At 38.6% G+C, this 21,053-nt stretch overlaps 1 protein-coding gene across 8 annotated transcripts in view; it reads right to left on the bottom strand.

Annotated features, from left to right (window-relative positions):
- Window positions 1–21,053, bottom strand: part of MAST2 (microtubule associated serine/threonine kinase 2) — a 198,515-nt gene that overhangs the window by 24,828 nt on the left and 152,634 nt on the right. For all 8 annotated transcript variants that reach the window (XM_042786371.1, XM_042786372.1, XM_042786373.1 and 5 more), the window contains 8 exons: window positions 18,481–18,556; window positions 16,951–17,160; window positions 11,024–11,125; window positions 7,279–7,411; window positions 5,583–5,644; window positions 4,826–4,911; window positions 1,571–1,779; window positions 60–198 (listed from right to left, as the gene is read on the bottom strand). In XM_042786371.1, the coding sequence (XP_042642305.1) occupies window positions 60–198; window positions 1,571–1,779; window positions 4,826–4,911; window positions 5,583–5,644; window positions 7,279–7,411; window positions 11,024–11,125; window positions 16,951–17,160; window positions 18,481–18,556 (1,017 nt within the window). The remainder of the gene's footprint in view (window positions 1–59; window positions 199–1,570; window positions 1,780–4,825; window positions 4,912–5,582; window positions 5,645–7,278; window positions 7,412–11,023; window positions 11,126–16,950; window positions 17,161–18,480; window positions 18,557–21,053) is intronic.

Genomic DNA, 21,053 nt, shown 5'->3' with positions numbered 1-21,053 from the left:
GAGAAAGCCCCTGAAGAACTGGCTCTCTCCCTCCAGCTTCTGAAGAGCTAAAGACCTACTTATCAGGTTTTAGGTCACGGTGAACAATCCCATAATTGTGTAGGTACTCCAATGCCAGAACAGTCTCAGCAAAATACATCCTCGCCATATCAACAGGTAGGGCACCAATGTTCTTGAGAAGTGTAGCGCAATCACCTCCTAGAAAAAAATTTGCAAATATAGCACAGTGAAATGGCAAATATCCATAAGAACAAACAGCTTAATACAGGTCTATAATAATAGATTAGAGTAAGTTTCCTAAAGGCTGTCTCTCTCAACCCTGTTAGCCTGAATTCCAAAGCTCTCTCTACACTTGAACTTCAAATAAATACTAAAATCCTAGAAAATACCGAGATTCATGTATGTTGGGTATGCTTGCTCAAGAACTGTACAGATGCCATTTCCAAACCGTAAGCAAACCTCGAAGAAAGAGCAGTTCATGACTGTTTGGCCTCTCTATAAATTTCTTTGCTTTCCACCACTGAGACACATATTACTTCTGATATACAAGCTTCTTAATATAGTAAGTAAACACCTCTACAACTACTAGCTGGCTCTCCCTACACATGGAGAGGCAGCCATGCCTTCGGACACAGTGGTAGTCATGAAAAGAAGTCTGTGGGTCCCTGACTCAAGCTTCTTAAGGAACCTTGGCCACATATTTCATTCAATCTTCATCACTATTTGCAAATAGGAATTAATACTAATTTTTTTTTACGCCAATACATCTGCTTTCATTATACTCATTTATCTGAAAGAGCATTGATACAAGAACTATATGCTTATTTCTCAAATATTCAGCCAAGCAAGCCAGGCATAAGAAATTAATCCTATCCACCAGTGAAAATATATTGCTTACAATAACATACAGTGGTAAAACAAATTCAAATAATATTCCAAAGAAGAAGCAAAACACACAAAAAAACCCCACCAGCATAAAATAGCACTGTATTTTCAAAAAGGCTGCTAAAGAATAAAGAACGTGTCACTTGGTATTGTTTCTTAACTGTCTTTTTCTAACTGTAATACCAAGCAAATGTGCTATGGATCTAGCCGTGCCATCCCATAGGAGAGCAGGAGGATTTCTTTCCAGTGAGAACTGGGAAGTTCACACTGACTTCTGACCCCAGCAGTTTTCTAGATGTGGCTTTATATTTCCTTAGCTCCACTGCAATCATGTTGTATTACTCACAGGGATTCACAGAGTATCTCCTTATGCTAAACTGTACTAGCGGCAGAATGACTCATTTCTGCAGCTCAGCCCAAACAGTCCATACGCTCCTCCCTAAAAGGGCACCAGTATCTCCCCTGTGACCCAGGGCTGACTGAACTCACTTTCCATGAAGAAAGGACTAGCACGCACACGAGGTAGCTTTCCCGTTTATTGTGTGCAGAGTAGCACGCTGATCAGTCTTACACCCAAAATGCACATCTTCTAAATCACTCGGAAATGTCATCCTTTACGAGGAGACACACTACACGTCCATCCTGTCTAAGGTCCCTTTGCAAGTGTAAATCATGACAACCATACCTTCCACATACTCCATAACCATGCACAGGTGGCGCTTGGTCTCGAAGGAGCAGAACATGCTGACCACAAAGGGGTTCTCAGCAAACGTCAAGATATCTCTCTCCACAAAAGCCTGCTGGATCTGGTTTCTCAAAATGAGGTTCTGTTTGTTGATCTTCTTCATGGCAAAACGTTGACGGGTGGTCTTGTGTCGCACCAAATACACCGCTCTAGAAAACCACATTCCAAGAGGAAAAGTTCCATTTTCAGTTCAAACTGTTTTGTTGGTTTTTTGAAAAAGACAGTGATGGTAACTGTTTTGGATGGATCCTGACAGACTTATCTTTGACTCCACAAAATCCCATCTCAATGCCCAGCTCCCCTAGAGAAGATGGAACCCCATAATGCTTCCTTCCAAAAGCTACTCTGCCTTCTTGAATTAAGCAGCATTTTCACTGATGTGACTAGCAATGAGCTATTTCAGACACAAATGTCACAAGCTTTCTTAAGCACCATTGCAGAGGTGTATGCATTTTTCAACACTACAGTCACCATTTCACTTTAAAAACTGTCTAAAATGTGTGGAATCAGCATGATTTCTTTCCAAGCTCCATAAAATTAATTTGACGCAACACTGTCACCAGGGATTTCCTTCAGTAAAGTATCTCTTACATTTCTATCATTTGCAGATCATTAGATTCCTGGACATTAATAATACAGTTTGCAAGTAAAATTTTCATCCAGTTTGCCTGCCTTATTGAATCACTACTTGTTTCCTTTTCTCTGGAGTATATTACATTTAACATGGTATTGTGTCTCACCAGCAGCTGACTATAAAATACACTCAGCATAAAGACAGATACAAGTAACAGCAAAACTACCACCTCCCTCTCCTCTTTTTACAAAGTTACGTTTAAATCATGGGGCCTGTGCAGAAATACAGCTGAAAATGTAAAAAATCTTCTTTTATAACTATGTGCCTCTTTGACCTGCTCCACTGTGTCTTCACTGACTAAAAAATATGCTTACATTTTTTCCACATATAGTTTTTTAAAAACGAATTGCTGTTAACTAAGCAACCACTTCAACAAAACACGCAAGCACGTGCTCAGGTTTTGCTCTTATGACCTACTGAATATCACTGCTTTTCAGTTACAACCTAATGACTATCACTGGTAAGGATTTATGAACTGTAGAGAGTCAGGAACCACCTTTAAAATTCTGGATAGGTTTGTATGAGCGGTTAAAATTTTAACCTAACAACTTCATTCTGGATTCTTCAATGGATGATAAAATCTAGTATCATTTTTACTGTATTACTTCTCACAGTAAATTTGCCCCAATGTAATTTTAGCATTTCTTTTAGTACTTCAGCTGCTCACAAACAGCCACGTTACGTATATACTCTGAATACAAGGAAGAACAGAAAAGCATAAACTACTCCTACAGTATTCTTGCCGTTTCAGTGAATCATCAATAACATTTGTAACTACTGAATTTTACCCTCACTCCTTTAGCCTTTAAACAAATGAATCGCAGGACTTAACCAGACAACATGAAAGGAAATACAGACTGCCTTTCTAAGCAATAAGGAAATGGGTGCAAACTATTTTTCTCGGACTCATGGATGTCCTGGGTTGAGTGAATGGTGGAGTTTTTTGGTGGCAGGGGAGGGGGCTATCGGGGCGGCCCCCTGTGAGAAGCTTCTCAAAGCTCCCCCAGCTCCACGTCAGCTCCACTTCTGTTTGGGAAATTGAGCCAATCAGCTGCGCCTCTGCGATAACGTATTTAAGAAGGGACGTGGTGACGGGCAGTGGGACTTGTGAGGAGGAGTTGCTGCAGCTGCATGAACACCAAGGTCAGTGGAGGAACAGAGGAAGAAAGGAGGGGGGAGGTGTGCCAGAGCAGAGACCCCCCTGTATCCTGTGGTGAGACGGCAGGGCGGCCCCCCCCTGCCACCCATGAAGATCTACGGTGGAGCAGACATTGATTTATGGCCTGTGGTTCCTGCTCGCCTGATCAAGGTTCTGTGCCCGAAGAAGGCCGGGGTCTTGTGGGAAAAGGTAGCCCCGCTGCTGTAATTCAGCACTGGGAGGATTGCAGCATGCGGGGGAGTCCCATGCCGGAGCAGCTCGGGAAGGGCTGCAGCCGTGGGAGGGAATCCAGTCGGAGAAAGTTAGTGACCCACGATGGAGCAGTGTGGGGAACGCTGCGGCCCATGGGAGGAACTCATGTCGGAGAAAGTTTGTGGAGGACTGTCTCCTGTGAGAGGGGGACCATGATGGAGCAGGAGGAACAAGTTCCGGACAGTCCCCTCACCGAAGATGAAGGAAGTGGCAGCACTGACTGCACCCCCCATTCCCTGCCCTTGCGCCACTGGGGGAGGAGGTAGAGATATCAGGAGCAGAGCTGAGCCCGGGAAGAAGGGAGGGGTGGGGGAAGGTGTTCTCAAGATGTGGCAATGCTTCTCACTGTCCTACTCTGATATGTGTTGTTAGTGTCTGTAATAAATGTATGGTTTTTTTTTTTTCTTCCCCTAACGAGACTGCCTCTTGCTCGTGATCATAAAGGGGAATTTTTCCCCATCCCAGTCTTATCTCTAACCCCAAGCCTGGCTCTCTGTCCCTTCTCATTGCCGGAGGGGAAGGGAGAGAGAGCTGCTGCATTGTGGTTGGCTGCCAACCAGGCCTAAACCACGACAATGGAACTACATTATTTTACTAATATTTACGAAATCCCACAATAAACTAAGTGACAATACTTTCCCTGTCTTTAGACAATGTTTAGGGAAAATGTTTTTGTCATCCCTAGTTAAGGTACTGAAATGTCTATAATTTACCTACCCACCATAAAGAAATGGTGCAGAAACAGTTACTGGAAAAACAAGCTTGAGGTCACAGCTAGGAAGGTCTTCAGAAAACTTGCACCACAGAGGGATTAGTTATACCATATTCTGAAAGCTTTAATGGAGGACAAGTAATCTTCCTGAGCTGGAAGCTGTGTGTCAGTTCAGTGCAATGTAAGGACTTCACAGCCGGGAACTATGTCCAGCTACAGGGGCTATTGTCTAGGAAACCCCGAGAACATGCAGGAGATGGCATGTCCCAGAAGAATGCAGAAGACATGACAGGTGTGGAAACTCTGTAACACCCAAGAAAAATTAATTTATGGTTTAGACCCAACAAAAAAAAAGTCATTTGCCAAACTTTGCTATAGCCCTTCCCTGGGTAGGACAATAATAGTATTTTCTCCTAAAGCAAAGTCTAAAAGTCTTACCCATAAGCACCATTACTGATCAGTTTGATAGTTTCAAACTCTTCTTCAGATGGAGTTTTCTTTGATTGGACAGAAGCCCCACGGCTCTGGGGAAAGAAGACAAGAAAATGGAAATGAGGAGCAGAATTAAGTCTATACATCACTTTTTTGTCCTCCTTTAGGTAGCATTCACCCAAACTTAATCTTTTTCTAAACCCCTGGAGTCCTCAGCTTTAGGATAATTGTCTGTATGCCTAGGATCTTTCAGATTCCCTTCACAATATTAGCGCAAGAAGTCAGTGGACTATAAGATTCAGGGCTTTCCTCAACATTGCATTTAAAAAAAAAAAAAAAACCAAAACAGTAAAATAAACAACTAAGGATCTTTGAAATCTAGTGAGTTATATAATTACATTTTTCCAGTGGTCCGTTACTAAAGTCAACTCTCTTCAATACACATCACATTTTACAAATGCAGATATAAAGAATTTCTCCAGATGATTTTTGTTTGTAACTCTTTTTGTTTGTTGTAAGAAAAACAAACAACACCCACACTTGATGATAATGCCTGTATGCAACTTGTAAATATTTCACCACCACAGTATAATAGAAATTTCCACATTTTTATGAGTATACTCTAGTTTTAACATGCACTTTTAAATGTCAGCATTTTTTTTTCTAATTAAAATTAGTCTGCATTATAATTAATTCTTTATTGTAGACTACTTCTTTGCAGAGAAAAAAAACGCTAGACAGAGTGAGTCTATTACTGCTGTACCTCAACTGAATCATCTGTCTCAGGAGTGTCTGGGCTGTCATAGCTATTCAGCTGGGCCATTTCTGAAAAGAAAGAGGAAAGATTACTCCTAATGATCTCAATCAAACACTATTCTCTTTGTTTATACAAGATAAACAGGTTTTTAAGGGGCACTTGTAGATGACGGGACATTTTTCCCCTCTGTAAAAAGTCACCCCAATTATACAGTGATAACCTTTAGCACCTTATAAGCTGTAGGCAGTATTTTATACAAAGATGAATATAATTAATTGCTCTGATTTCAGCCTGAGTTATTCTAGATGGTTTCTATAATAAATAAAAGCAATAAATGCATGTTTGGAGAAAGTGCCATCTAGTTAATATTAAAACATATTTCATGCATATCTGTCTGCATATAGACTGATGGCACCTCTGTACTCCAGCAAAGAAAAAGCATTGCATTTCAAACAACATCCCTCTGTGAAATATGTTTGATTCTGTAAAACACTGAGCAGCAGAAAACTGGGAGAAAGTCAGTTAGTTTAGGCTACTCAGATGTCTTAGGAGATGCTATAAACTTTGCAGACCCAAATCCTACATTAGCTACTAGTCTCTGAGCAGACATCATTGACATTTCTGGGTGCCCTCCTTACAGAAAGGAAATAAGGCACCTTGACATCTCCACACATTTCTAAAGAAAATTTGACTTTAGTAAGGGGAATTAGTGATGGAAAGGTTCTCTCCCATGACAGGGATCAAAGGAAATTTCCCTTTAATGTCAGATTTCAACAAATGCTATTAAATTGCATTTAGCAATCTTTGCTAGAAATTTTCCCGAAGAGCTCTTCACTTGAAGTCAACCTGTCACTGTCATTCCAGTAAACACTGCAGAAGTTAAACTAGTCCTACCCAGACTACTAATTTATGTTAAATTATGCTCTCCTGAGAAAACAAAAAGTATGGTTCAATCGCTGAAATATTCTGCAGTAACCTCCAGTATCTGTCACACTTTCTATTGTTGCTGAGCAAGCCGTGCATGCTCATAAAGCTTGTCATAAGAGAAGAGATTCAGCTAGAAAAGTGCCAGGCAGAAATATTAACTCACAAATTTCAAAGTTAGGAACTTCTGGGCCTCTGTAAGCTTATAGCATATTCAATTTACCATCTGCAATTCTGGCACCCAGCAGAAAAGCTGTTACTGTCTTCTAAAGCATTACTCTCTTTGATTTCACTGCTATGTAAAATGTAAAAATACAATCTCAACTCCACCTAAAAATTCCTATTAGTCCTGGTTTCTTATGGAAAATCACAAGAAATACACTTTTCTCAAAGAGGACAGGATACTTTCCAAGGCCACCGGCAGGCAGGCAGATCAGAAAAATAATGGGTAAATTTACTTTTATTGTCCAACTGCACAGAAAAAACAGTTAAATCATAAAGCCATTTTCTAACATTGTTTCAGCTATAACATAGGGAGACATTATTAATATCATAAGTAAAGAACTGTCACTGTTGATGTGCGATCCTTACCCCAGAAACATTCCTTTGAGACATGGGGCTGGAAAAGACAGTCTAGAATTTGACAGCAAACAGGAAAACAAGGAGAAATGGCCTAGAAATTAAACCAATAAAATAAAAGCCTTCTTCAGCTATGTAGTGACCAGGAGATCTGTTTATCCTTTCAGCAGTTTGGAGAGTACTAAACAAGAGCTCTCACCCTCCAGGGGATCCCTGGTGAGTCCCAGCTGGCTGATAATATAACGAGGAATGTCACATTTAATTCCTTGCCCTTCCTTGGCATGGCCTTCTGCAGCTTCTAATAAATGGTAGAACTCTTCAGGATCAAACTCCTGCAGCAAGGTGGTGAGAGAGACAGGGAGAGGTAAATGATTCAGCTTTACAATTATGAAAGGCTCCTCCCCCATACAGACGATTCCTCAGAAACATCCAAAGCTAATTCTGGTCTCAGCAGTGATGCAAACCATTTGCAGTTACAACAAGTAAGGCAATGCATTCCACTCTGCTCTGCAAAAATGAGACGGTTACAGCCTGCTGGATGTCCACTGGCTTAGACGTGCAAATCAAAACAGGACAAGGACTGTGGGGACCTTTTATGAACCAAAATCAGACGGTTGGATAATACGGTCATGACAATGCAAGCATTAATCTGAACTCACCCCCCAGTTTTGTCACACTGAGATGTGCCAGGGAAAGGTCTGTGATGAGGACTGAGGTGCCTTCTTCTGCCACCTCCATCTTCACAGGTGAGTTAAGCCAATATAAACCTCTCCTGCTTTCAAACATCACTTCTGATCAAACCATATTCCCATCCAATTCTATAAGTGTCCTGACCTTACCAATTGCTAATAAAACTATTAATAAAACAGCAATTGCTATTTTATCATCAGAGAAGAGATTTCACTTTCCATATAGGAAATACTGCTGTAATATTTCTTATACTACACAGTACAGGATCATCTTATCAACTCAGTCTTGGTGCATGTGATCTCTTTTACTAGACTAACATACAGTTGGAAATAAAAGACTAACTTTTGATGGCAGGAACACTCTGATTAGAAGCAAGTTCACTTGTTAACTTTAACTCTCCCCTACAAACCTCATCGTTCACCAGCAATGAGCAGCTTTGCCAAGACTCTTCAAAAATTTTTTAGTGAAATGGGAGCATAAAACAGGAAGAGTTATAGCATACAGCTATATGAAGCTATTCTTCAAGATACAATTGGAGGTCATTTACTAGTGTGTAAAAGACAGAAGAAAAAAGTCTGGTGACAAAAAAATTCAAACATACAAAAAGTCAAGAAATTAAATAAATTCCAGTTCTGTCTTCTTTTTAGTATATTTATTTAATCATTTGAATAGAGAAGAATTGATCCCTACTAAGGGGAGGCAGGTGCTATGGAAAAATAATCTGAAAAAGGAATAAATTACATACTTTTTCCCAAAGATGGTTTCAGTGATGCACGAAATACATTATTATTTTCTTGAAGCCCCAGGGACTCAGTCCGTAAACAAACATTTCACAGTCCAACAGGTAATACAAAGACTGAAGCCAAATAACTGAAGTTTACAATACTTAAATGCCTTCACCCCCCTTAAAACAACCACAACCATCAAAACCACTGCCTTTATGGTCAGTTATTTCATTTACAAGCAATAAGTAAGAATGAGCTGTGTTACTAAAATCAACCTTAATATTAAACCTTAGAAAAACTGTTTATAAATTCACAAACAGTTGAAGCTAAAGGTTAAATTACCAAAAAATATGTTAAAAAATAAAAATTAAATGTGGTTCTCAAGCTATTCAAATGGTTGACTATCCATTACTATATTTCTTGCTCGTTTATAGGACAAAAGGAACGTTAATATTTAATTCTTCACGTCAGCAGAATATGTATTTGGAAAAAAAAATGATAGAAACGATATACAGGTTAAAAAACCAGGGAAGACAGATCCAAATATTATTTTTATACTTTGGAGTCTAGCCACTGCATTGTCAAGGTTGTCACTATATGCTTTGGAGTTCATTACTCAAATTTCAATGACTTTACTGCTTTCACCTGCTCCCAATCACTCTGCAGAACATCAGGTGCAGAAGACAGTAGAGGAACTACTATCTTCTGTAGGACCTATTGATTTGTAGCTAAAAACTGGCTTCAGTTTAGAACTGCTTGCAGGTACAGAGATGGGTTCACAAAACTTACTGAGGTTTCACGTTTTCCTAGATGATGTGTTACTAGTAGAGTGTACACAGGCATAAATAACAATGGTGAATGCAGTGAATACAAACACAACAAGCTTAAATTTATTTCCTTTCTTCATTGTCTTAATTTCAAAAAAAAGAACCATTTTGAAGAAGTGATGGGAGGTAACTAGAGTCACAAAACTCATCTAAATCACAAAAATGGTTTTGAAAGCCAAACAATTCCTAGTCTGAATGGAGCTGTGCCCAGGATTTTCAATGTAATCTGGTGGAGACTTCTTGAATAAATAAGTGTAGGCATCTATCTTGCTGGTTGTGCAGCTTACTTCATCACTGACAGTGGTCTTCCTTGCACTATACAGTTCACAGCAAAGCAATTCATCTGATGGTCATGGAGGAGGAATAAGGGAACCTCCAAAGTCTACAGGTTCTCAGTGCTTCTGCCAGTGTTTTCAAAAACTGGTATCATCAGAAAGATTGTACCACCCTTGTCTACTTTGACAAAGAAAGCTCCACAAAACTCATTTATCTTCTAGTTATTCCAGTGATAAAATTCACCCATGGACACACTGCACTCAACGTGTTTCAAACGTTAATTGTACATCTATATCCATCCACAGATTTCTAATTTAGCCAACTTCTCTAATGTCTCAAACTGATGTAGCTTCCCTGTCATTTTTATGTCCAAAGAACCATCAGACTGTGTGGACTGACAAGCCAGGGAATTTCATCCTGTCATTTCATAAGTTTCCACTGTAGGTTTCTGATACCTTCTCCAGCACTCCAACAATTTTTTGTGACTCTTCGCTACAATCTCACCAATTTTTCAACATCCTTTTACAAACTGACTCGTGTAACCAGTAACCACCACAACACTATGTACACCAGAGGCCTGATCACCTCTTTCCATATATATTCAAGGCTTATATTAACCATCTTGCCATGGCATCACAGTGAGAATGCACATTCAAGCTGCTTCTGCACTCTGCCTACAAAATATTTTTGGAGTTTTAGGACTTCAGGGCACAGCGGCCTATCTCATTGGGATGGCCTGAATACTTCTCACTATTTTCTAGAATGAAAAAAAAAAAAAAAAAAAAAAAAAAGAAGCAGCATTCTCATTAGCCAGAGTAAGCTGTTAAGCAATGAGACTTGCTTTTCCATGTATTCCAATAGCACCAAATAGGATTTCAAACTCAGGCTTCCAAATCTGCTTGGATCTCCCACTGGCCTGTCCCTGTGCGTGTTCACAGCTGGAAAACCTGACACCAGGTTTCTTTGCAATTGCTGGGTCTCCAGTAAGAGTTTGAATCCAAGAGCCCAAACACCATTTCTATTGCAGAAGGGAATTTCTTCCTTAGTGACAGTTCTTTCTTAACATGGCTCTCTGGGCATCATACATTTACAGGCTCTTTACTGTAGGTACTAACAACGTGAGAAAAATCAGGTGGCATTAAGTAGCACAAAATGATGTCAACAGCTACATCTGGCCCCTCAGCCATAAACTTTATACTAAAATATAATTTAGCTGTTGTTGCAGCTGGCAGTCCATTGGAAAGATACTTCTATATTAATACAAAAGACACTTAGTACTTCTTTTTTAAAAATACTGATTTATTTTTCATCAGTGTTTTAACGATAATTGAAAGCTTTCTCTTGAAGACTTTGTGTTCCTTATCTCCTCAAACACATAACAGACTCTTTTAGATCATTCACAGACTCTTCCAAGGACCAAACTTACCAGGCACTCAAGCAACCGAGCTGGTCGTGCAATGATAATCATCAGCTTCTTCACAAGTTGGGTAACGAAGGCAACCTCGGAGCTCTCGGATCGCTCGTGGGCCTGTGGAGAGCACAACATCACATTATGGTCCTAGCAGTGAACTCTTAATTTTTCTATGTCATATGCTGAATGTAGAGCAATCACCAGCTCAGTAACCATAACGCGGCAGCAAAGTCATGACCAAGTCTGGGCAGGCAATGATTTCAGCTTGTTAAAGGATACCAAGTTACATATAGCTTTTCCATTACAACTGACTCCTTTTATCATGCAGGAGAAATTTCAAAGGCTCTGTTTGCATTATTTCACCTATCAATTAGAGATACAATGTGGTTTTATTTTTAAAAAATAAAATACTGATTTTTTCAGTTTTACCTTCCTTACGATACTGATGTCTAGATAATTGCTAACCACACATATTACTAGGCTTCACTTTCAGCTAGAATTTGAACTACTTCTATTTATCATTGAGAATAACTAAACTTTATTTTATCTTTCTTTAATTTTATAAATCCTGCTGAACAACTACTGCCTTGTATTGTATGCTATGTAGGACCAAGCAGGCAAGCAAAGCAAAGAGCATGTTGAAATTTAATTCAGAAAATGTATTCTTGTCCACTCCCTTTACCATATTTCAGTATAAATTCAAGGCTTAGTTTCAAGGTATGTGTGTGTGTGAGGGGGTGTCATAACAAGAAACATACAAATGCAATAATATAAAAAAAAAAAACCACCACAACAAAAAAAACCCAAACAAACAAACAAAAAACAAACAACAAAAAACCCCAACAAACAAAAACCACCAAAGAAAAAAAAAAACAAAGACAGATTTGACCAACCCCCCCATATTACTCTTCTTTTGCGCAAGCACACAATGGTCACATTATGAGTCCTGAAGCACAAATAAAATAGTATTTAATTGCAGGGTGATAAAAAGATGGTTCCAATGACATGTAAAAACTCTGAAACAAAGTATAGCTATTTTTTCCCCAAGGTCTAGAAATTAGGCTTTAGCAGAGCCACAAATGTAAAGTCCAGAACTTAATCAATTAGCTTATGCTGGCAATGAGCCAGTTGCTTATAGAAATGGTATTTTGTCAACAAGGATGCAAGCAACATTAAACTATAAGGTTCACTTAGCATTGTCCATTAGCACCACCTAAGAAAAAGACATATATGGGTGAGAAGTCAAATTACACTGGTGATCACCGAAAAGAACAGTGAAAACACAAGGAAGAAAAAATTCAGAGCTAGAAACACACAGGCAACATTTTAACTACTATATCCCTGATATTGTGTTACCAAACAAAAAAATGTTAAAAGTTCATTATTTCTCATTTTGACACAGGTAAGAATAAGAAATGTTCATTGTCTACTTCAGCAGTGATAAGCTAGAGCTAGAATTTTAACCTTAAGGAAAACAATGTACCTGCTAGTTAACTATCTAACAACAATATCAGAGATGTTTCCTGGCTATAGACCCTTAAGAAGAAGATCATATTTTTGAAAGCATTTAAATAAGTTGTGATTTTTTTTCTAACTAAATGATATTTTCTAATTACAAAATAGAAAATAATCAAAATGAAGATGATTAGCATTCATTGTGTCCCCTAATGCATTACACAAACTTGTAAGTTATAATATGAATTCTAGAAAGAAATTAATGCTTTCATAGTTGACAAGTCATTCCAGATCACCAGGGGTTAGCTGTGCTGAAATGAATAATACAACATCAACAACTTTGTATTATTTGAAATATGAGCCATGCAGCTGGAAAGTCCTTTTCTCCCCTTATAAGTTATATTATGCAAAAAATATAATATATATAATTCATCATTTTTCATCCATTTATACAGTTAAAGCAAACTTATTCTTTTAAATCAAGTCCTTTTGTTTTCTCCTTTTCCCATTTACGACAATTTAGACAAAATAATTTAGTACGGTAACTCATTTAATAAGGTGTCTGTTTTGATAATGAAAAGCTGGACCATGACTGCCAAATGATACAGAAAAGTAAAAGGAAAAAAAAAAAACAGGATTACAAAAATCAAACACAACTTGTAACAGCCACTCAGCCACCATCTCTGCACAGTGCTGCTCTTCCACGATCCTCAGTAAAACTGCCGCCCCTTGTTTCCTTCCCGCACAGGACAGCCCAGACATCCCTACAGACGTCTTGTGTACCGTCTGCCCCAAGGACAGTATCTGCAAACCAGAAGGTTATATAGCCAAGCGCTGCCTGCCGCTCCCATGTGCCTTGGTACGAGGCATGCCATCTAATTAGCAGTTCCCAGTGACGACAGGCTTGTCTGAAGGTTGCTGGTGGCATTTCAGGGGTTCCCCCCCCCCCCCCCCCGCCTCCCAAGGGGAGGAGGGAGAAGCTACAGGGGTTGTGGGCAGAGGCTGATGCCATTCCTACACACATTGCCAGCGACACGTGTACAGGAGGTAGCAACGGGTAATTTATACACCGATTCCCTTATCTGAAAGACCCATCCGTCACTAACTGTAGCTACTGGGGCATGAAATTAAAATCACTGTCCTCCCCTGGGGTTCAGCAGGACCAATAACTGGGATATGCAAGTCACAACGCTGTAATTGAGCTAATATACTGATGGAAACCAAAACAATAGACCTGCAGTGCCAAGAACCAATAAATTTACGCTCAGGCTCATATTAAGAAAGCAATCCCAATCCGAATATCCATTTGCCAATGTGTAGCATCAGTCACCACAGTATAATACTAATACCATTTCCTGCTTCTTTTGTTCTATGCACAGAAACACCTGTAATCCTTCACCTTCCTCACCAGTGGGCTACAGCTACGCAAAAGCCATTCAACTTCTTTGGGCTAGTTTTACTTTGTCAATTCAGCCAAGTTATAACTGACTATAACCTTTTTTTTTTTTCCCAAATGGAATGTTACTGTCGTGAAGTTCATGTTTTCCAAAATAAAGAAAATCTCTCAAATTCATTCTTACTTCAGGATAAATTCAATGATGCAATAACTAGGTTTTTCTGGCTAAAAGACAGTATTTCACACTCCAAACAAGGGAAAAGATCTCATTTGCCATAACTAACGAGATTTGTTGACATTTTATTACAAATGCCATGATCTAGTAACTTTTTAAAGCTTTCTGGTTTGGTCTATTTAAACAGCTCATTATTTACATACCCAATTACTCTGTTTAAAAGACACATTTTTACAATATAAAGTAATGCTACTTTATACTACAATATAAAGTAATCCTACTGCACAGACCATACAACTGCCCAAGTGGAAGAGTTTTTTGGTGACTTTCAAGTTGGTATTACTTATATAGTGTGTAACTCTTCAAGATACCTTACAGGCTAAGCAAAGGTAAAGACCCTGCCCTCAAATTTGGAATAACCTAAACCCAACTCCAAACTTCTTGTGTTTCAGGTGAGTCCTCCAAGAGAAATATTATCATCAATTCCTATATCTTTAGACTGAAACGTCCCAGTTCTTTCCTTCTAGAATGCAGTCCAAAGGGCAAAACACAGATTGGCAAGCAAAGGAAAACAAGTATCTTTTAAATATTAAAATATAAAAGAAAAGCCAAGGAACTATGATAAGACAGAAAAAATAAATAAGAAATATGTGGGATGAAGTCTTTGGCATTCCTCCGCTGTCTTTAATATCTTTGTCCTCTTCCTTCCCAGCCTGTTCCACCTCCCTTAGCTTTCCCTTTAATTGTCTCTAGCCCACCTTAGTTCCTAAAGTAAATCAATTAAATTTAAGAGCTGACCCTTCTCTCACCTTCACACTGCAGAAGTTAAGGAGGAAAAGGTCAAAGAAAGCCCTGAATGTAAATTCCTGAACAAGCCCAGAAATGACCATTGTGTCTTCTCTAATAACAGTTCAGTGTCATCTTTCCCTGTGCTTAGGAGCAGCAGTATAATGCATGTAGGATCAAGGGGAAAAGGACATTTAAAAGTGTGTTTTGAGGATTTGTTCTGAGGCAGGGGAGAGGAAAGCAAAAAGCAGATTTATCTGACCCACACCTTCTCCAAGATCCTGATTAATCTCTTTAGGTCAGAAGACAGACCTGAAAGTGACCAGACACAATTTATTGTTCTCTTAATTCCCTGTGGTATGAGAAATCATTATCCACACACAGAGGAGGAAAGTCTGGGAGTGGGAGAACTTCAAGGCCCAAACATCTGCTACCAGAAGCAATAAAACATGCTGTAGTCCCCTTGCACCCCTTGAAACGTAAGCTATTTTGCTGAGCGTACACACCCACTTTTAGTGAATTCTTTTCAACTTCAAAACCGTCACCCAAAGAGGCCTGATACCTTATATCACAGCTGACGTGTGCAAATGCTTCTAGACTCTGGAGGTGCACGACGGACCCAGTGCCAAGCGCTCACCTGGCTGCAGGGACTCCCCGCGCCGGCGCTGCGGTGCCTGCCCCGCGCAGCCGGGTCTGCCCACGCGCCTCCGCCGCCGCGCCCGCAGGAACGGCTCGGAGAGGCTCAGCCTCACCAGGAACTTCCAGAACTCCAGAAACGTTTCCCTCTCTTTTAAAAAAGACTGAAAATACTGAACAATTTCTCTGACTAGATGCGGTTTCTCCAGCCCTGGATGGTGGCATCAATGGTCAAACTCTTACACAGCATCCAACAAACACCATTTTTACCAGGAAACACATTTTTTTACTATTAAATGCATCCATAACGGTTACTGATATCCCGCAGGGAGACAACCATATAGGCCCTTGAAAGATATTCCTCTCTTGATCAGTCAGAATTATATTCCCCATCCAGACAGAACACCACAAAACCAAACATGAATCATTTTTCTCCCATGCATAACAAATATCAGAGAAACTGCAGCCATACTCATATAAATGGGCTAGACAGAAGATTTTATCTGATACAAGGGAAGATTCTGTAGTTTTCACAAAGCTTTTTAATACAACTATTGTATATTAATATAGTATTTTTATTCATGTGCCATTTTCTAATGTCTGGGAAGAGTGGCAAAGGGGACAAACTAGTGCAATTCACATCAGTGGGTTGGCAAATGGATCAATGACATGAGCACACCTTCACCAAATAGTTTAAAAATCATTACAGAAACTAACTTAATTCAGATGTTCTGTTTCCAGGTGTCTCTGTGGATATTTGTCATCTGAAACTCCAATCTTTATAAATCCTGTGTTTTCAGCTTGCTATCTCCTTAAATCAAGAGGATTAGGAAGACATTCCCAAACAGAGGTCTGGACCCAGCAACTGGTAATAGCACTGATTCTTCACAATGGTGATAGAATAAATTCTAAGACATTTTTTAAATTTAATATTATTTAAAGGAAAAGAGTAATTTTTAATGAGTAGTCAAAACATACTGAGGATGCATTAAAATTGTGCCCCCTTGTGTATTTTTACATGCTTTAAACACAACAAAACACAATGAAGTACTAAAAAACCTACAACTGGATTAAGCTCAGCTCAAGAAAATCTTTTATGAAAAATTTATAGCAACAGTACAAACTATGGTATTTTCACTCCTTGAAGGCACTACTGTAATTAATAAGTCATTCAGAGTCTTGATGTACATGAAAGAAAAGTTCAGTAATTTCCTTCATCTGGATGATCCCAATTTTCATAAATGGTAAAGACTGCCTTTGACTTACTCATATGGATATTTAAATATTGTGCAAATGAATTACACAGGTGAAGTGATTTGCTCAAATTCACCCATGGTAGATCAACAGCAGACTACAACAACTCAGATCTCCTGACATCCCCACGCCACTGCCCTTCCCCTGGAATCCACATTGTCTCTCCTAAAATCAAAGCTCTGGCTTATTGTTTAAAGTTTCAATCAAAATAATATATTCTACTTTCCAGAGAGCACTTACATCCTGGAGAAGTTTCTCCAAGTTTTCCTGCAGCTCATAAAAGTACCGAGAAGTAATAAGACCTTCACGTGATTTATCTAGGCAATCTCTGGCCAGTTCAATAACTTGATGATGAATGAAACTTAGGACCCCATCTGCTAATTGCAGCACGTTCTCTGGAGCATTAGAGGCAATAAACTCAGCCAGCCGTTCTTCCATCTGCGCCGTGGCCTAATAGTACAGAATAAACAGAAATTATTATTAAATCTTACTATCCCAGAACTTAAACATAAACAAGTAGGGTGCTAAAGTAACACATTCTTAATTCCAAAATGCACAAGGCTTAAAAAATACTCCAAAATACAACATTATTTTGCTGAGAATAAAAATAGCATACTATAGGCAAATGTTATGTTTGCATGAGGAAACAACAAAAATGAATCTGAACACACTTTCTGAAAATGCAAATGACCATAAAAATATCCCGGTCCTGAGGCTGTATTCCTCCCTGGGTCTCCAGAGTTAAGGACGTAAGATACAAGGCAGTCTTCAGAACTTTTAGGCAAGACCATGGAACCTGAAAATCACTGCCCCAAGCAATAGATACATGGCATTTCTATCACTATACTCACTGATATCCTGTCTCCAGAGAAACATCTATTTTTGCTGTTGGTAGAAGAGGAAGGAATGGTCATGTCGACAGCCCAGGGACACATGATTTTCTACACTAATTTCAGTGAGATGTTAACTTTCAAAGCTTGATTCCACAGATTTTAATATTCAGTTTTTAAAAAACAAAAACCAAAACAAAAATACCACCACACTTATTTTCACTGCAGATCACTTCAGCATATTTCAATGTGACTGAATTCAGATTTGACTTTTCTAAAAATCCAAATCTATCTTCACTGCTTCTCTGGTACCAAAAGCCCCAGTGGCAAACTTATTTTTGCCAACACCTCCAGTATAATTTGGAATAACTTTAAAGGAAAACTTTGCGTTGCCAATTTGTAAGTGAAAAGCCTACCAAAACCAAAGTTGTTTGGATCAGAATAAAGCAAATTTAATGCGATTATACGAGGGAATAAGAGAGAACGTTATTCAACATATTTTGAAATTACTCTAAAATAGCTTTTTTAAATATATATGAAACTAAGCAAAACATCCTTCTTCCAACCTTGATCTGTTTCAGAACTTTAAGAAAAAGACAAGGATTAGTTAAAAACAAGTAGAGACACTGGCCTCAAACAACATAAATGGAATGAGCAGCCAGAGCATGGCCCTTCTCCTCATTCCTGAGAGCATTTGTCATGCCAATAAAAGACATGAGAAATTTAGCAAATTTGATGTACATACACAAATGCATAAAGCTTTTCCATTTCTTCTACTGCATAATGTGAAGCAGAGAAGGCAGCTTCAAACTCTCAGCAAACCGCACTGCTTGGAAATCAGAGGTAAGAGCTGGGCTCCTTCTCCAACGAGCACAACGAATTAATTCTCAGCTTGGTCATAAGTTCATTAAATGCATTATTCAAAAACATGATTCCTTACCTTTGGAAACCTTTCTTTGTATACATGATTCATCATTATTATTTCACTGTCAAAGGAAATTGGGGAGCGACCCGGGCTGGAGGAAAAAAGAAAGTACATTATCATTTACAAATATCACATCAAAAACCTTCAAAATCCAGTGCTGACATGCTGACTGTAGCCTTCCAGAGCTTTGACTTCACTTCAGTAATGGGCAGATGCTTAACTTTAGAGAAAATCCTAGCAAGCAATGGCAATCTACAGCCCTCACAGTTAACTCATCTGAAAGCTGCTAACACTCCTGTCTTCATGAGAACTCAGGCAGAAACCCACCTCCTTTCAGTGAATGCAAGCCCTAATATACAAACATGTAAAAAGTCAGCCTATTTGTTGCAGGTACATCTGTTATTTTCCTCATTCTCCTACTGCCCTTCAAGGTGGTGGTAGCAGCCCTGCCCAGGAAGAAATCACTGTTATCTCTGGAGTGTCTAGTGCTGGAAAGGAGCAGACTGAAATGAAACAAGGAATATCACTCTACAGGAGGGATGCATGAGCAGTGTTATTCAGCTGAATCTTACATATAAATACCACAAGCAATAGGAACAGAATACTTTTATGAAAACTGCACTCCCTTGAGGCATGTTACACCACAGATGCATATGCATATACACATAGGTTAGCAAGCAACTTCAAGGCACACCAAAAAACAGGACACTAAATCTTGACAAATTGCATTTATATTACTGTTTGGGTATTTTTTTTAAAGAAGAGTTGCATCTCATTTCATCACATCTGATGGTATGCAATGCTCTGACTCATTCTGCCACTGAGGACAGCCGGAGTGAGGTAATGCAGATAATCCCCAGCTACAGGATAGCCTACAGCATCTCATTCATCTGGTTATCTTGTTTTAATGTTCAAGACAAGCAAGGACTTCAATTAATTGGCATCTTACATGATCACTGTCTTTATGATTTTAAACTACATATTGCTAAAAATAGTTTCTCTGTGTCAAAAAATGCAATTTTACCTTGAATGACTTCAAACATTTTAAACTTTCTTGTGAAGGATGAAATGAATCTCTCTAAATGGAATAAATGCATTTTAAACTTGCAATGCATTACAGTTACTACCTTGCTGATAACCTATTTAAAGGAAAAAACATTCTTTTGGGAACATATATTTACAATTCAAAGAAAATTTAACTCACTGGCTCACAGAATATAGCAGTACCAATCTTTTTTCATGCCTGGTGCTGGAATTCTGTGAGTTATATTGTGTCTTGTTTTTATTCAAGGTTTATCCCTCAGTTTGGGAATATGCACTTCAGACTAAATCTCTCACCGAATCCTTATGTTAAAGGAGAAAAACTGATCTGGATGTTTTGGATACCAAGTAAAAACATATTTTCATCAACTTTTTTTTGAAGAAAATATATCCCTTAGCTTGGTAGATAGCTATTTTTAATCAAGGAAAAATTTCTTAAAAAAGAAACTACATTTATATTCATATGTAATGTATGACAGAATAAAAAGACAAGTAAGAACATTTAAATGTCAGACTTAGAAGTAAATTCCCCACACATCTAACCTGCTATCTTTATCCTTTTTTTTCTCTAAGACCAAACAATCTGACACAAACACATGACACTTGTTTACTGGCAGTTCATACGGAACTGAAGAAGTTTATGAACACGGTTACTGAAGAATTTATTTTTCTGTAACGTATTACTTCTCTGTGTGATTTAAGTGAGGTATAAATTACAAGGATATATAAGGCTTTTGATACTAACTACAGAAATATGCAGGCACATACATACGTCATTTTAACACTAAAGTAGTCCTACTAAAATTTGTGTATGCTTACGTATTTGCTGTTTGAGGGCTAAAATAAAACATGAGGGGTTTTGCCTTTTGCTTTCAAGACTCTTTATTTGTATGGATACAGGAAAATAAGAGCTATGCAGAAATCATGCTACTTGAGCTGTCCTGCCAGCAGATAGAGTGTTTCCTTAAGTAGAGCCACAATGATATGGGAGTTTATTCGGCTTGCTTTTGTTTTTTATGATTCTGGAACAGAGTGATTTCTTTGTACAAGCATCTACTGATTGGCAAGAGAGTAAACATTTATAATCCCCTCGCTTCCTTGGGCATTGGCAGTTTTGTCTCTCATCTTTGAAAGCTGATTAACGTCACCTTTTACCACCTAAAATGACAGAGCGTACCAACAACTCCAGATAAAACCTGGGATCAAGGTTCAAATTGTCATTCTAAATAAAATTTGCCCAATGTAACAGGTCAAACTAAATGTCTAGCTGCCTATAGAAAGACTGCAACATAACATGCTGCACCATAATTTTTTATGTTGATCCTTAGACTGGGAAACTACATAAATAATTAGATGGATAACTGACTAACTAATCAAAGGCTAGATGCCAGGCACTGCTGGTTTCTTTACAGCACCTTCGAGATGCAACCAGGTAAAAAAGAAACCAGGAAAGGGCAGATAATTGAATGACACCAAGGGAGAATGTAAGGAAATTTAGAAAAAAGAAAAAAGGAGTTTAATACTTTTTATCGGCATGACAGCTTTTC

Source organism: Tyto alba, unplaced genomic scaffold, assembly GCF_018691265.1.
Source record: "Tyto alba isolate M040663 unplaced genomic scaffold, T.alba_DEE_v4.0 Super-Scaffold_1000006, whole genome shotgun sequence".
NCBI classification, from domain to species: Eukaryota; Metazoa; Chordata; class Aves; order Strigiformes; family Tytonidae; genus Tyto; species Tyto alba.
Note: the sequence above shows the minus strand (reverse complement) of the source record. Positions and strands in the feature narration are given on the sequence as shown.